General features: G+C 40.1%; 1 protein-coding gene across 3 annotated transcripts in view; it reads left to right on the top strand.

Moving 5' to 3' along the window:
• Positions 1-16044, top strand: part of ZMAT4 (zinc finger matrin-type 4) — a 422482-nt gene that overhangs the window by 175983 nt on the left and 230455 nt on the right. For all 3 annotated transcript variants that reach the window (XR_014239095.1, XM_082375085.1, XM_082375084.1), the window contains exon 4: positions 14731-14887. Coding sequence is in view for 2 of the 3 variants with exons in the window: in XM_082375085.1 (XP_082231211.1) it covers positions 14731-14887 (157 nt within the window). In the remaining variant the exon portion in view is untranslated. The remainder of the gene's footprint in view (positions 1-14730; positions 14888-16044) is intronic.

The raw sequence follows: 16044 nt of genomic DNA, 5'->3' as shown, positions 1-16044 counted from the left end.
GGACGCCTGAAATACGGGTAACCTGAATTGAGATGTGCTGTAAATGTAAACACCAGATTTCAAAGTCTTGGTAGGAGAATAAGAATATAAAATGGCTCCTTAATAATTTTTATGTTGAATACATGTGGAAAGAAAATAGTTTGAATATATTGGGCTCAATAAAGTATGTTTTTAAAAATTCATTTCACAGGTTCTTTTAATTCTTTTAATATGACTATTAAAATTTTAAATGTGGCCGTATTTGTGGCTTGTCTTACAGACTCTAGGCCAGTCTGCTTCTCTGGACACTGGGCACACAGGACTGAATAATTTAGTGGTAGGGGACAGATAAGAAATAAGTTGATTTAAATAGCTAAACCGTGTAATTTTAGAATGTGAAGTAAGTGCTATGAAGAGTATAAAAGAGAGGCACGCAGTGGAGAAGGACTCAGGCTTGAACGGTGGCAGTGATCAGAGAAAAGACTATGCAAGTGGACTGAGAGACAGACAGAAACAGTTTGGGGGTGAAATTGGAGGACAAGGTGACAGGATGTGCTGATGGCTTGTATTTGGGGGATGAGGGAAAAGGGAAGACAGAGATAAATCCTAAGCCTGTTTTTGAGTTATTATGAAAACTAAGTGTGGGAAAATACATAAGGTGCCTCATATGGCTCAGAAAAGGCAGCTCTGTGGGTACGTGGGGTCTGCAAGTGTGGATGGCAAAGGTGAATAGGGCTCTCTGAAGGAGGAGGGCCTCGCTGGCATGGGTGGCATTCAAATTTTAAGGCCGCCTCAGCTCTGTCCAATCTTCAAGTGGTGTCTCAGACAGGACATACAGCTTTTCCTTTGGAAGGTTCTAGATTTTCAGAGCTTTTAGCCCTTGGTCTCCCCCTCTTCCCTCCTGCCTCTCCCACCGCCTTTGTTCTCTGTGGCACATCTATTCAATGGTGACAGTTTTGTTTGCCCCTTCTCTTTGTTAGTGGGGCTTATCTGACTTATGTGCTTGTCCTGTCTCAGGGGCTCTGGCTAATTTCTCCCTTTGGGGGTCTCATAAGTACTGTTACCATCTGTTTAAATATTTCTTCAGTGACTGCAGAAACAAACCAGTGCCTTCCAAACACCAAAGGCACACAGACAATTCTGCATCTCTCCCGGGGAGACATCTTCTTTCTCTCTTTCCTTTAGTGTCAAAAGGACCACTTTCCCCAATCCTATGGAAATGGAGGGATGGTTTCCATCCAAAGGATGGGTTGTGTATCTCTCTAGTCAACACTGGGACACGAGGCTCATGCCAACTTTCTTGCAGACACTGTAGCTTCCTCTTGGGATATCTGGTCACCATCCACTTTCCTGGCCAGCAGGACACATCCTTGTTGTGTGGGCAAACTCCCATGATAACATACCATTGCCACTATGTCCATTTCAGTATTGAGTGTGAGCTCCATGCCCATTGACCTTTTCCTGAGACACAGCAATAATGCTGGCAAGAGAGCGTGGGGGAGATGATTTTATGCGGAAAACAGATGTACATGACCAAGTTAGAACTGGTTCATGGATGGCCACTTCACATCATTCATTCAGCAACTATTTATTCCATGTTTATTGAGTCTCTTCTATGTAATTAGACCCACAGCAGGCTCTGGAGATGGGGGGGTGGGGAGGGAGGATCACTCCTATAGTTCTTGCCTTCAAGATGGTTTTGGAGAGATGATCCTAATAAAAAAATGCAGATGAAACAATTAAAGAAATATACCTAATCAAAATTTAAGGCACAGATATTCAGGACGGGGAGAGGTCAGCCACTGAAGATGTAGCTGAAGTTCACAGGAGTCCTGGAGAAAATGGACTGGCATCTGGGTGTGATTTGAATAGCCTGGGAGGGGAGAGGACAGCGTGACCTAAATGGAGGGGGACAGGATGTGTGAGAGAGAACAGTGGGAGAAAGATTGCCAGGGCCCCGCAGTCAGTCAAGAAGCATCTTCTAGATCTTTTGTTCCCAATAAAGTAGGAGAGAAGGAGAAGGAACACTCTTTCCTGCTTACTGCCTCTTTTCGAAGTTAAATACCAGACGATAAGCAACGACATGCATAACTCTGGAAATAGTTGCATTTATTGGACATTTCATCTTACTGCATGGTATGTGCTGGGAGATACAGTTATTTCTGGCTCTAGCAGGGGGTGTCAGGTTGCTCTTGCCTTTAGGTGTAGGTTAATAGCAGCTGCAGTTAGAGTTCCATGATAGCCACGAAATGTCTTTAGCTAAAATGGACACCAGTGATCGGAGTTCCAAGGACTTCCAGCTAGTTCTGAGACATATCCTACAAGGCAGTCCACATGAACAAAATATTTTTTATTTTTCCCTTTCTCAGTGGATTTGCCTCCAAGCAGAAGATGCCCAGAAAAGAAAAGTTATGCTTCAAATGTAGTATTCCTTTGGGCTTTTGGAATACTTAAATGCATCTCTTAGGCTTTCTTCCTTTAACAGTTTTATTGAGATATGATTCAGATATCTTACAATTCACCTGTTTAAAGTGTACAATTCAAGGGTTTTTAGTGCATTCACAGAGTTGTGGAACTATTACCATAGTAAACCATAGAATATTATCCTCACGAGAAAGAAACCTTGTACCCATTAGGACTTGCTCCCATTTTCCCTCACTCTCTCTCCCCTTTTCCTACTGTGTGGCAATCACTAAGCTACTTTCTGTTTTTATAGATTTTCCTATTCTGAAAATTTCATACAAATGGAATCATACAATATACGGTCTTTTGTGACTGCCTTCTTTGACTTAGCATAGTGTTTTCAAGGTTCATCTGGGCCATAGCATGTATCAGTACTTTATTCTTTTTATTGCTGATAATGGGCCATTGTATGGATTATGGCACATTTTATTTACCAGTTCTTCCGGTGATGGGCATGTGGGTTATTTCCACTTCTGGGCTATTATGAAGTATACTGTTATGAATATTTATGTACATGTTTTTATGTGGACATATATTTTTATTTCTCTTGAATGAAATATACTTTCAATTCTCATTTTTCATGTAGTTATGTTCTGTAAAGTCACCAGCTCTGAGTTAGCAAATGCTGAGCCACTGCTTCTAGGGGAAATACAGGGTTAAGTTCCTGCAAGCCGCTGGTCCCGAGGCTTTTGTCAATCTATCGATACATAACCTCGTTTTATGTGTTTCTCTTTAAAGATGCCTTATTTAATATACATTTCTTACAAATAGTTGATTATACATAGTTCTTTTTTATGATAAAATTAGCTGAGGAACGTTTAATATTTTCCTGACTCTGGGTAATGTGGTACATTTCATTGACTTTTAGCCTCACAACAATGCTGTCCATTATGCTTTTTTATCAGCTGTTATCTTGTGAATCCACACATTTAGCCACTTTTCCAGATTTTCCACACCTTCATCATGCACTGCAAATATGACCTTAGCACTTTCTGGATAACATAAGGATCAGCGAATTTTCTCTTCCTTATTCCAGATGTACAGTATTGTTTATGGATTAACACCAAACTCAAACAGCCAACATCACTATGAGTCACTCCTGAATGAAGCTGATGTAACACGTGTATTTCCTCTGTAAGGTGCATCGCAACCTTCTTGTGCTTGAGAACACTGCCCAGCCCTTCAACATTGCTCTTGGGGGTCATTTGAAGCAGTGAAATCACCAAGAAAAAGCACAAAAATGCAAAAAAAATGTGGAACTGAATGGTCCATAAAAAGAACACTTGTTAACAGCATGAGAGGTGAAACAAGAAGGCAGCATTGCCTTGTTCAAGCTCAGCTGGGAACGTGTGTGTCAGGTGACTCATTTTTTTTGCCACTGTGCACGAGTCTGCGAATTACCACAATAGCGCCACAAGTGTGGATTTGGGGGTTACAAATAAATATTTGCAAGTAGGTAAATTTGCAAATGCAAGTTTCCCCCACTCTCTGAAAGTAGAGCGTTCCTATGAAACCTTTCGTAAGCTGAAATGGCGTAAAGCGAAGAAGCGATTACCTTAGGACACACCTTGCTAACGGAGGCACAGGTGCTCACAGGGTGTGCAAAGCTACGGCAGCTTGATGCTGAGATGCTGTGTAGTTCCTGGGGAGGGAGCCTGTGGCGCTCCTCTGTCTGCTGCGGCTGTGTGCTGCCCCTGTAACAGCTCAGTGCAAGACAAAAGCTCAGTGCTGTTTTCACTTCTCTCCCCAAAAGTCAAAATCCTCTTGGGATTTCTTTCAGTTAGTGAAACAGGTACTAATTGGAGGTCTTCTGTGAAAGCGAACTTCCGAAAAGCGGGGGATACCTGTATGTGCCTGTAAGTGAGAAGGACTGATTGTATCTAGAACCGGAATTGCTGGGTCATACGGTAGCTCCACGGTTCAGCTTTTGAGGAACTGCCAGATGGTTTTCCAATGTGGGGCGGTGACATTTTACACTCTCACCAGCAGTATATGAGGGTTCCTAATTCTCCACATCCTTACTCATGCCTTTTATTGCCCATCTTTTTAACTCTAGCCAGCCTAGTGGTTATGAAGTGGTATCCCACTGTGGTTTATTTGCATTTTCCTGATAATTAGTGATTCAAGCATCTTTTCATGTTCTTATTGGCCATTTGTATATCTTCTTTGTAAAAATGTCTATTCAGATCCTTTGCCCAATTTTTTCCTTTCAGTTTTATTATGAGATAATTGACATACAGAACCGTATAAGGTTAAGTTGTACCGCATAATGATTTGACTTACATATTTACATGCATCATGAAATGATGACCACAATAAGTTTAGTGAACTTCACCCATTTCATATAGATACAAAATTAAAGAAATAGAAGAGATATTTCTTGTGATGAGAACTCAGGATTTACTCCCGTAATCACTTTCATTATACCATACACTGGTGTTAATTATATTAATCATGTTGTACCTTACACCCATAGTACTTATTTAGCTTATCACTGGAAGTTTGTACCTTTTGACCTCCTTTGTCACCATACAAAGATATCACATTATTATTAATTTTCTCCCACTACACATTTCATCCCCTGACTCATTTATTTTGTAACTGGACGTTTGTACCCCTTAATTTCTTTCATCTATTTCACTCATCCCCCTACCTCCCTCCCCTCTGGCAACCACCTGTTTGTTCTCTGTACCTATGACTCTGTTTCTATTTTGTTATATTTGTTCACTTGTTTTGTTTTTGTTCATTTGTCTTATTTCTTTGATTCAACATATAAGTAAAATCATACAGTATTTGTCTTCATCTGACTTATTTCATATAGCATAACTTCTAGGTCTATCCATGTTGTCACAAATGGCAAAATTTCATTCTTTTTATGAGCAACATTCCATTGTGTGTGTGTGTGTGTGTGTGTGTGTGTGTGTGTGTGTGTATGTATTATGTCTTCTTTATCCATCCATTCATCTGTTGATGGGTACTTAAGTTGCTTCCATATCTTGGCTATTGTAAATAATGCTGCAATGAACATAGGGGTGCATGTATCTTTTCAAATTAGTGCTTTTGTTTTCTTTGGAAACCCAGAAGTGGAATTGCTGGATCATATGGTAGTTGTATTTTTAATTTTTTGAGGAACCTCAGTACTGTTTTTCATAGTGGCTGCACCAATTTACACTCCCAACAACAGTGCACAAGGTTCCCTCTTCTCTACTTTCTTGCCAGCACTTGTTATTTATTTTCTTTTTGAAAGTAGCCATTCTGACAGGTGTGAGGTAATATCTCCTTGTGGTTTTGATTTGTATTTCTCTGATGATTAGTGACGTTGAGCAACTTTTCATGTGTTGGCCATCTGTAGGTCTTCTTTGGGAAAAAATGTCTCTTCAACTCCTGTGCTCATTTTTTAATCAGTTTTATTTTTTAATTGTGAATTGTATGAATTCTTTATATATTTTGGATATTAACCTCTTATCAGATATATGATTTGCAAACACCTTCTCCCACTTGGTAGGTTGTCTTTTTGTTTTGTTGATGGTTTTCTTTGCTGCGCAGAAGTATTTTGCTTGATATAGTCCCATTTGTTTATTTTTGTTTTTTGTTTCCCTTGCCTGAGAATACATACCTAAAAAGAGATTGCTCAGACTGATGTTAAAAAGTGTACTGCCTAGGTCTTTTCCTAGGAGTCACTACAGATTGGTTATATATGCCGTTTGCCTGATATATCTTTTAATTTTTTTATTTTATTTTTTAAAACTATGCTCATTTTATTTTATTTTTTGGCCACGCCCTGTGGCATGTGGGATCTTAGTTCCCTGACCAGGGATTGAACCCATGACCCCCTGCAGTGGAATCATGGTGTCTTAACCACTGGACCACCAGGGAAGTCCCATCTTTTCATTCTTGTAGTTTCACCCATTTGTATCACTGAATCCAAAGTGTGTGTACTCCAGACAGCATATTGATTGGTCATGTTTTCTATTTATCCAGTCTTATCATCTCTATTTTGATTAGACTGTATAATACTGCCACAGTTTAGTGTTATTGTTGCTATAGTTGATTTATGTTTACCATTTTAGTTTATATTTTCTGTATGAATTATGTCTTTTTTATTCCCTATTTCTCCTATACCACTTTCTTTTGCATTAAGAGAATATTTTGTACTATACCACTTTAATTCCTTTAGTGATTTTTCACTGTATTATTCGAAATTATTTATTTAGTGGTTGCTGTAGGGCTTACACATACATCCCAGCTTATCAGAATCTACTTAAGATTTATACTGACTTAATTTTAGCCAAATATAGAAATATTACTCTTGTATAGCAGTCTTCTCTCCTTCCATTTTTTGTGCTACTATTATTATGTATATATATTACATCTATGCATGTCACAAACCCAATGATATATTGATATAATTACTATTTTATGTAATTTTATATCCTTAAGGAAGCTGAGAAATTAAAGGAGAACAGTATATATTTTAGTGTTTGTTGTATTCACCTTCTTATTTACTCTTTATGGTTCTTAACATTAGTTCCTGTGGATTTGAGTTACAACCTGGTGTCATTTCCTTACTGTATTACAGGTTTGCTCCCACCTACCTCCTTTGTGCTATTATTGTCAAACACATTATATTTCTATATATTATTGGCCCAACTATACAAATATATACATGTGACTCTACATACTTTTTAAATTAGTTAAGAGAAGAAAGACATATGCATTTATGTTGTCTTTTATAATTACATAGTTACCTTTACTGGTGCTCTTTGTTTATTGTTTCTTTTTATGAGATTCAATTTATTGTCTGATGTCATTTGCTTTCAGCCTCAAGAACTTCCTTTAGTATTTCTTATAGTGTGGATCTGCTAGGAACAAATTCTCTCAGTTTTAAAAAATCTATGAATGCCTTTATTTAACCTTAAATTTTGAAAAAAAAAGTTTTGCTGGATATAAGATTCTTGGTTGATAGATTTCTTTCTTTCAGCCTTTTGAGTATGTCATCCCACTGTCTTCTGACCTTTATTGCTTCTGATGAGAAGTCAACTGTTTATCTTATTTTGGTTCCCTTGTCTGTGATGAGCTGTGTTTCTCTGCTGCTTCAAAAATTTCCCCTTGTCTTTGGCTTTCAGTGTTTTCACTATGAAGTATTTGGATGTAGATCATTTTGCGCTTATTCTACTTGAGTCTTGTTGAATGTCTTGGATGTGTAGATGAATGTTTTTCTTCAGATTTGGGAAGTTTTCAGTCATTATTTTTTTTGAATATGTTTTCCTGCTCCTTTCTCTTTCTTTTCTGCTTCTGGTATTACAATTTTATGCATATGTTGGTGTGCTTCATTGTGTTCCACATTTCTCTGAGTCTCTGTTTAATTTTCTTCATTCTTTTTTTTCTCTCTTTTCTGAATTGCACAATCTCTATCTTGATCTATCTTCAAGTTCACTGATTCTTTCTTCTGCAAGCTCAAAACTACCGATGAATTTTTAATTTCAATTACTGCACTTTTTAACTCCAGAATATCCATTTTATTCTTTTTCATTGTTTCTATTTCTTTATTGATATTCTCTACTTTATAGCCTATTGACATCATACATTTCATTATTTAAGCATGATTTCCTTTAATTCTTTGAACACATTTGTAATTGTTTTAAGTCTTTGATGTTGCTTTGAAGTCTTTGCCAGATAAACCTAACATCTGGGCCCTTTTTTTTTTTTTTCTCTGTATGGGTTACACTTTTCTGGGGTTTTTTTTTTTTTTTTTTTTTTAATTTTGTTGTTGAAAATTTGATATTTTAGGTAATATATTGTAGCAATTCTGGAAACTTATTCCCCCACCCTCTTGGGTTTGTTTTTGTTCTTGATGGCTTATTTATTTGTCCAGCGTCTTTGCTAGATTATTTTAATTATATCTCTTTCCCCCCCATGATATGCAGCCACAAATGTCATTGCTCAGAGGAACAGCCTTAGGAAAGTGCACAGTCATTGTGGGGTGACAGTGTTTTTGCAGGACTCTATTTGACTGTCTCTTTCCCTGATCTTCTCTGTTAAGCTGTCTGCCTCTGCTAGAATCACACCTAGCTCTTAGACTCTGCTAATTGCTGGATGATTGCTCTTCTGTTTTTGCCAGTGCTCAATATAAATTCTGATCTGATTAAATTCAGTCCTTTTTGTAGCATTAGTTTTTGAGGCAAGTCTTTGAAGTTTGTTCTCACTCCGGGAAGGCTCGCTTTAGCTGTCTGTTTCCCTGGTTCTTTCTGATAAACTAGCTGGGCTATGGTTTAGCTTATTGCTCAGATGGAGCTATCAGCTTTCTCTTAGTTGCTTACCACCAAAACCTCCATTGTTTTTGAGAGCTTCCTTTAGCATAAACTTTCCCACACTCTATTTCAAACTCAGTCAGTTCCTCTGGGGAGAGTTTAGGAGCTCTCTGTTCTTACAGCCCCTCTCCCCACTCTGTTCTTATGGAAAAATCTCTGAGCCACTGCTTTTCTCAGAGTGACAGCTCTGCTTTATTATCTGGGCAGAGGTGGCAGCCTCTGGTCTTCTTAGCTTGTTTCCCCTGGCACAGAACCTCTGTCCTCCAAGCAAACTGGGGCATGGCCAATCATGGTTCCAATATTCTTGGCCTGCTATGCCAGGGAAAGAGCTTCTGTCCTATGAATAAGAGTGAGGAAGAGAGTACCTGATCTCTGTCTGGGCTACATTGCCAGGAATTTAGTTTCTACAGCTTGGAGCTAAAGGGGATGTGTTGGTGATCTGTTCTTCTTGATATCTCTTAATGGGGAGCTGATGGGAGAGGGAACACTAATTTCTTGACCACACACAGCAGAGTGGACCTTTTTTCATGCTGAACTGGGGGGTCAGTAGGGAGGGAGAGGTTGTCTCTGAAGTGCCATAGACTCTCACTGTTCTTACTGAGAGTTAGTATATTTTCTCAAATAGATATATATTTTTTAATTTAGTGTTTGCTCTTAGGATAATTTTCAGAGACTTTAAAGGGTTTTTTTAAAAAAAATGAATTTTCACTGGTTATGGTTATTTTGCCAGGGAACAATTTCACAGCATTCCTCACTCTGACATTCTGAAGTAAAAGTCTCTCTCTCAGACTTTTTACACTCACTTAAAGTAAAGGAGAATGAAGAAAGTTATTTGAATTAAGTAAAAAAAAAAAAAAGTACAAAAAAAGAAAACAGAATTTTGGGACTAGATTTCTGGCCTAGTCAGCCAGGTTTTTTTCACCTAGATGGAATTCTTCTGAAAAGTTCTTAACTTTGCAAAATGCTTTGACTAGGCAGCCTTAGGACCCTCCACAATTTCTTTTTCTTTCAGCCATGTGGATACTGCATTGAAAAAGTCCCACTGAATGTTTACCTCCAGTTTGAAAACCATATTTTAAGACAATCTTGGACTCCCCTTAATTTACTTGGTAGTTGGGGGCCATTCTCAATTCTTTAAGCCAGAAACCTTAAATGTGTTCACTGAGGTCAGTTCATCAACTTTTAGGGAATTTCTCCCCTGAGCCATAGAAGAGCAGGGCTCTGGGGGGCAGTAGGAGACTCTAGGAACAATGCTATGATCTGTAGTTGCAAGGAGCTATGAATTTAGGATGTAGATAGCCAGGAACACACAATTAAATTCCAGCAGTTTCCAGGCCCTTGGTTAATATTGAGATTCTTTCTGAGTAGTTGCATCTCCACCAGGGTCATTAGAGGAATCAGAGATGGTGGCATCATGTGAGTTACACTGACCTCTTTAGTAAAATATCCTATAAAAGATGTCCTGTGGGCCTCAAAATCTGCCTAACTTCTCAGGGCATCCCAGCCCCTCTCTTGTCAGACAGCTACACTTTCTTTGACCCTCTTCTGCAATGATGGCATAATTATATCCCATGATATATTTTGCATAACAGTTGGTTCTCTGCTTCTATTATTCTTTGATTCTTCTATATCAGGGGTCCATGGTACCGGTCCATGGCCTGTTAGAAATGGGGCCGCACAGCAGGAGGTGAGCGGCAGGCAAGCCAGCAAAGCTCCATCTGTATTTACAGCCACTCCCCATCGCTCGCGTTACCGCCTGAGCTCCGCCTCCTGTCAGATCAGCGGCGGCATTAGATTCTCATAGGAGCGCGAATCCTACTGTGAACTGCGCATGCGAGGGATCTAGGCTGCGCGGTCCTTATGAGAATCTAATGCCTGATGATCTGAGGTGGAGCTGAGGCGGTGATGCTAGCGCTGGGGAGCGGCTGCAGATACAGATTATCATTAGCAGAGAGGTTTCATGGCACAGAGACCATCATAAATCAATTGCTTGTAGACTCATATCAAAACCCTATCAGTGAGTGGATATTGAAAACAAGCTCAGGGTTCCCACTGATGGTGCATTCTGGTGAGTTGTATAATTATTTCATTATATACTACAATGTAATAATAATAGAAATAAAGTGCACAATAAATGCAATGCCCTTGAATCATCCCACAACCATCCCCCCCCCAACCCCGGTCCATGGAAAAATTGTCTTCCACGAAACTGGTCCCTGGTGCCAAAAAGGTTGGGGACCACTGTTCTATATTGTGATGTGAATGAGATTGCCCAGCAGAGCAGAAATCGAAGAATATATATTAAAACCATGATGAAACAAACATAAATTTTTGGAAAATGTTGCCCTAGTTGAACCCTCAAGTTAGTTTACAAATTGTTGAAAATTCTGGTTCTTTTTCTGGCCAACTTCCTGTTAGTCTGAAAGATCTGGGCTGACCATAGACCTCCTTGCATTACCTGTCTCCTCTTTTGACTTCTTATGGCATGCAATTTACTAACCTCACAAACCAACCCTCAACTCCTCCATTCATTCAGTAAATATCTGCAGGTCCCACTGTGTGGCAAGCATTGTGCTAAAAGCTGGGGCCTCAGTATCAATTTCCTTGACCTTAGCAATGTCCTTCTTCCTCACAAGGGGAACAAATATGAAAACAAATAAATATCACGACTCAGTGCTCTATTCTAAGAGAAGTATGTACAGGACACACAGAGGACCCTAAGATCAGTGCCCACTTCTGCAGGACAGTAGAGGGAGACAGAAGAAGCTTCATCTCAAGAAGTGATGGTTAACCTGGGTCATGAAAACAGGTTCTGGAAAGAGGAGATTAGACAGGAAATGACGAGGAAGGACATTCCAGGCACAAGAAAGGCATGAAGATGAAAATCCACAGAAATAGGCTCATTTACATTACTAGTCTTTTTACCTTACAATTGGGAGAGCGTGGGTCCAATAGGAGACTATATGTCTTTGATTACAATATTTTCCTTTCATTTTATACCTGCCTTCTCCAATTCTCCTGGTCCCAACCTCCTTAATAACAAGGAGTAGTGTTATATTCATCTAACACAGCATCTCGCACATTTAGGAGGTCCTTAAAAATGTGTTGGGTGAATGAATACCATAAACCCACTGGTCATTATACAGTTTGAGGGCTGTCCTTTGCCCCAGAAACTAGTTCTGAATACACTTTATATAATGACAGCAGCCACTTTCCGTAGAAATGTCTCCACCTTAGAACTCCAGGGAGAGAGGGACAGGCTGGGCCGGCAATTTTGCTAGAAAGAGGCAGGAGGGATGCACGTGATCTAAATAGGTGTAGCTTGTGAGTTAAGCTTTGGCTTATGATCTTCTGCCTAATTTTAAGAAAAAAATTAGGTGCTTTGACCCATATTATGCATAAGTAGGTGAAAACGGGTAAATCAAGCAACCACTTTCACCTTGACAACCTTCCTTTCTCCCCTGCCCCAAATGTAGGACAAATATCCTCTCACACAGAGTGGGAAAGTGCCAGTTTGTGTCTCTCAGTCCTCCCGAGCTGCCCACTCCTCATTTATTGGGCTCAAAGCCTTCAGTAACTCCCTGATTTGTATTTCCCAGTATTCCTAGCTCTACCCCATACATAGATCTGGGGCATCTCCTGGGCTTGGCTGGTGAGGTCGATGCGGGGAAGCCAACTCTTCTCGTATTTCCTGCCTGGTCCAGTCAGCTCCACAGTAGACCAGACAAAGGGGTACAAGTATTTATGACTTCATTTTGGTTTTTTATTTTTATTCCTTTTTAAATTAAAAATAAATTTTTTGGTTGTGCCACAAGGCATACAGAATCTTAGTTCCCCGACCAGGGATTGAACCCGCACCCCCTGCAGTAGAATCGCAGAGCCTTAACCACTGGACCGCCAGGGAAGTCCCTTTTTGGTTTTGTATTGAGGAGAAAACCTCGGCTTGAAACCCTCAGCAGGGGTACACTCGGTAAGTCCAACCTCGATGTCTACCCAGACGTCCTGCCCTGAGGTTTGTGCCTCTCTAGGAGACCCCTTTCGGGGAGCCCCTCCCCTCTCCATAGACTCCATCTCCTTTCACTGACCCCCACCCCAGCCCCTAGCAGTACATTTCTTTCAACCTCACTCATTAGCTGTGGTAAGGGGGCTGCGGAGATGCTAAGATTTAAATGCTAAGGTCAAGAGAATAAATGGTTGTAAGTGGGACTCCAAATCTCAGAGACTCTTATGGCATCTCTCCCTTTTCCCGGTCCCCGAACTGCGGGCCAGCCTCCTGGTACATTCACACACACACACACTCACACACACACACACACACACACACACACACACCCTGCTCCTCCCAAGATTGCCTGCCAATTGTCAGCCATATTACCAACGAATGCCTTAAGAAGGAAGGAGTTAGTTTTCTAACTGCCACATAACTTGCAAGGCAGCACTCTCCAGCAGTCTGGACATCTTATCATTATGCAGAAAAATACAGAATTCCCTTTCTCAGTCCCATCCCCACCCTCATCCTCATCCCCATGCTATTTTATTTAAAAAAATTTTTCATTGGAGTATAGTTGCTTTACAATGTTGTGTTAGTTTCTACTGTACAACAAAGTGAATCGGCTATATGTATACCTATATGCCCTCTTTTTTGGATTTCCTTCCCATTTAGGTCACCACAGAGCATTGAGTAGAGTTCCCTGTGCTATACAGTACATTCTTGTTAGCTACCTATTTTATACATAGTATCAATAGTGTATAAATGTCAATCCCTATCTCCCAATTCATCCCACCCCGCCTTCCCCCCTTGGTATCCATATATTTGTTCTCTACGTCTGTGTCTCTATTTCTGCTTTGCAAAATAAGATCATGTATACCATTTTTCTAAATTCCACACGTATGCGTTAATATACGATATTTGTTTTTCTCTTTCTGACTTACTTCACTCTGTGTGACAGTCTCTAGGTCCATCCATGTCTCTACAGATGACCCAATTTCATTCCTTTTTATTTTAAATTGCACTCCTTGGGCCTGCCGGGAATAGGAGAAGGGGCCATTGTGGGGCAAGATACTCACCCAAGGCTGCTGTTTTAATAAAGAGATGCTTTGCTACTGCCGTTCCCCTAAGGAATAGATTAACTCCTTATCTGAGAGTCTTCTTTACCTTCAATTTCTAACTAGGCACGAGGGGAGCCCATGGATTAATCTTCCCCTCACAGAATATAAGTAATTGATGATCTGTGAGCACAATAGACAGGTCACATGGTCTGACAAAGGATTTATTTTCTCCAAATCATTATTCATTTTCGTGAAGTCTTACAAAGGAATAAAAATCAAGCTGGATTTAAGTATTTTGTGCCGCAGTTAATGAATCACCTGTCCTTAAGGAAAGGAAAATGGCAAAAACTCTCTTGGAAAATTCAGCCAGCATGCTCACCATAGCTTTATGATATAGACTCAAGTTAATTATGAAAAATATTCATTTCCTTAAAGAAATCTTTAAAAAAATCTTGAACATGGGACCACGTATCCTGGTGAGACTAAAGTGGGTCAAAGGCAGAGCTGAATGCCAAATGATAATTTTTGCTAAATAATTCAGGCCATGTGAACTCTGATATTTTACTTACTTTGATGCGTATAATGGATGCAGTGAGAGACCCCATTCCTCCCGGTGCCAGAGCCACTGTGATTTCACCTGCTGTGGGCCTTGGTTTTCTGCGGGTAGGTTCATATCCGCCCATTCGTCCTGTGTTCCCAGTGCCCAGCAGTAGTGGTCCCTATTAAATATAGGTTGAAGTTAGTAACTGAGAAAGTTTTGATGATGATTATCATGGAGAAGAAAAAAGAGATTGCAGAGCAAAGACAATACAGACATTGCAAGAAGAAAGTCTATGGCAAGTTTCACGTGCGACAGAACGGAATGGGACAAAAACCTCAGAGGCCTTGGGCCTCTCTCTAATGTTCTCTTCATCTGTCTCCCTCACAGGGAAGTGATGCCGACATGGTGGATAAAAACAAGTGCTGCACCCTCTGTAACATGTCCTTCACCTCCGCAGTGGTGGCCGACTCACATTATCAAGGCAAAATCCATGCCAAGAGGTTAAAACTGTTACTAGGAGAGAAAACCCCATTAACGACCACAGGTAGGTGTCTGAACAGTGATGGCGGGGAGACACCGAAATCCAGTGCCCATCCCGTTCGTCAGGCTCCCTCTTCACGGGTGGCTGCCAGAATGAGAGTGGATGAGAGGAAAACCCAAAGGGTGAGCAGGTAGCCAGCCCAGTGGAACTTGTGCTGTCATAAGACTGTTAAATCCAAGGGCTGGTTCTCTCAACCTGGAGCCTTCAGATTCGTAATTCAGCAGTTTGCATCTTCTGAATGGCTGTTTCCATCCTGCAAGATGTTGTCTGTCATATTTATCGTATATCATGTAAGATAATCTATTATGTAAGGAACACTGTCCTTTCTAGTTTTGGTCTGTAATCAGTAGGGGTGATGGATAGTGTATTGTACACGTATTGCTTCCCTGCTTACTCCTGGTTAATGTTCTTATCTTCATGGGGATAGGGAGGAGGAAAATGGGAGACTTTAAAAACACTTTCATGTGCTGACACCCGGGGTGCACCCACCCCCTCCCCCCAGGTGACATTTCAGTCATCTGTGTAGGGAATGTTGTGATTCAAGCCTATTAACTTTCACAATAAAAAGCTTAAACATTGATAACAGATCATTTGACCCTCTAGTTCTTCAGAAGTAACAAAAAAAAAATTCTTCAGAAGTCTATTAAGTCATAGAACTAAATTACTACTGTTATCATTTAATCAAGATAGATTCTTTGGACAAGATGTACATTGTGGCAAAGATGTTACTAGACTAGGTGATAATCCCAAGAAGTTGAGGGTATATTTCATGATGTTGACTTTTTCAGTGCAATTACAAGGTAGCAGTGCATTGTATCTGGCTGCCTAATGAATCATGCATAAATCGTGGGTGTAATTATTTTTTCAATGGTATTTTTGAAATTGAAGAGAGTCTAAAACAATAGTTGGCTTTTATCCTCACTGGTGTTTTTCTTAAGAAAGATATCTGCTTTCACTTGGAGACGAGCAAGGAATCTTTTCACTGCATTTTTCTACTTAGTTGAACTAAAGACTATTGTTTTTGTAAAGGTGGCTATGACGTTCAGATATAGGATGGCGTTGCAAAACACGTGGAATTTGGAGACAAGCTCAGCTTGATTTAGGCACATTCTGTGTGTTGACATTTGATAAGCAGGCACTTGGTGGAAACTCTTGATTTT

Source organism: Balaenoptera borealis (genome assembly GCF_965194805.1).
Source record: "Balaenoptera borealis genome assembly, chromosome: 21".
Taxonomy (NCBI): Eukaryota; Metazoa; Chordata; class Mammalia; order Artiodactyla; family Balaenopteridae; genus Balaenoptera; species Balaenoptera borealis.
This window is presented reverse-complemented; position numbering and strand designations above follow the sequence as displayed.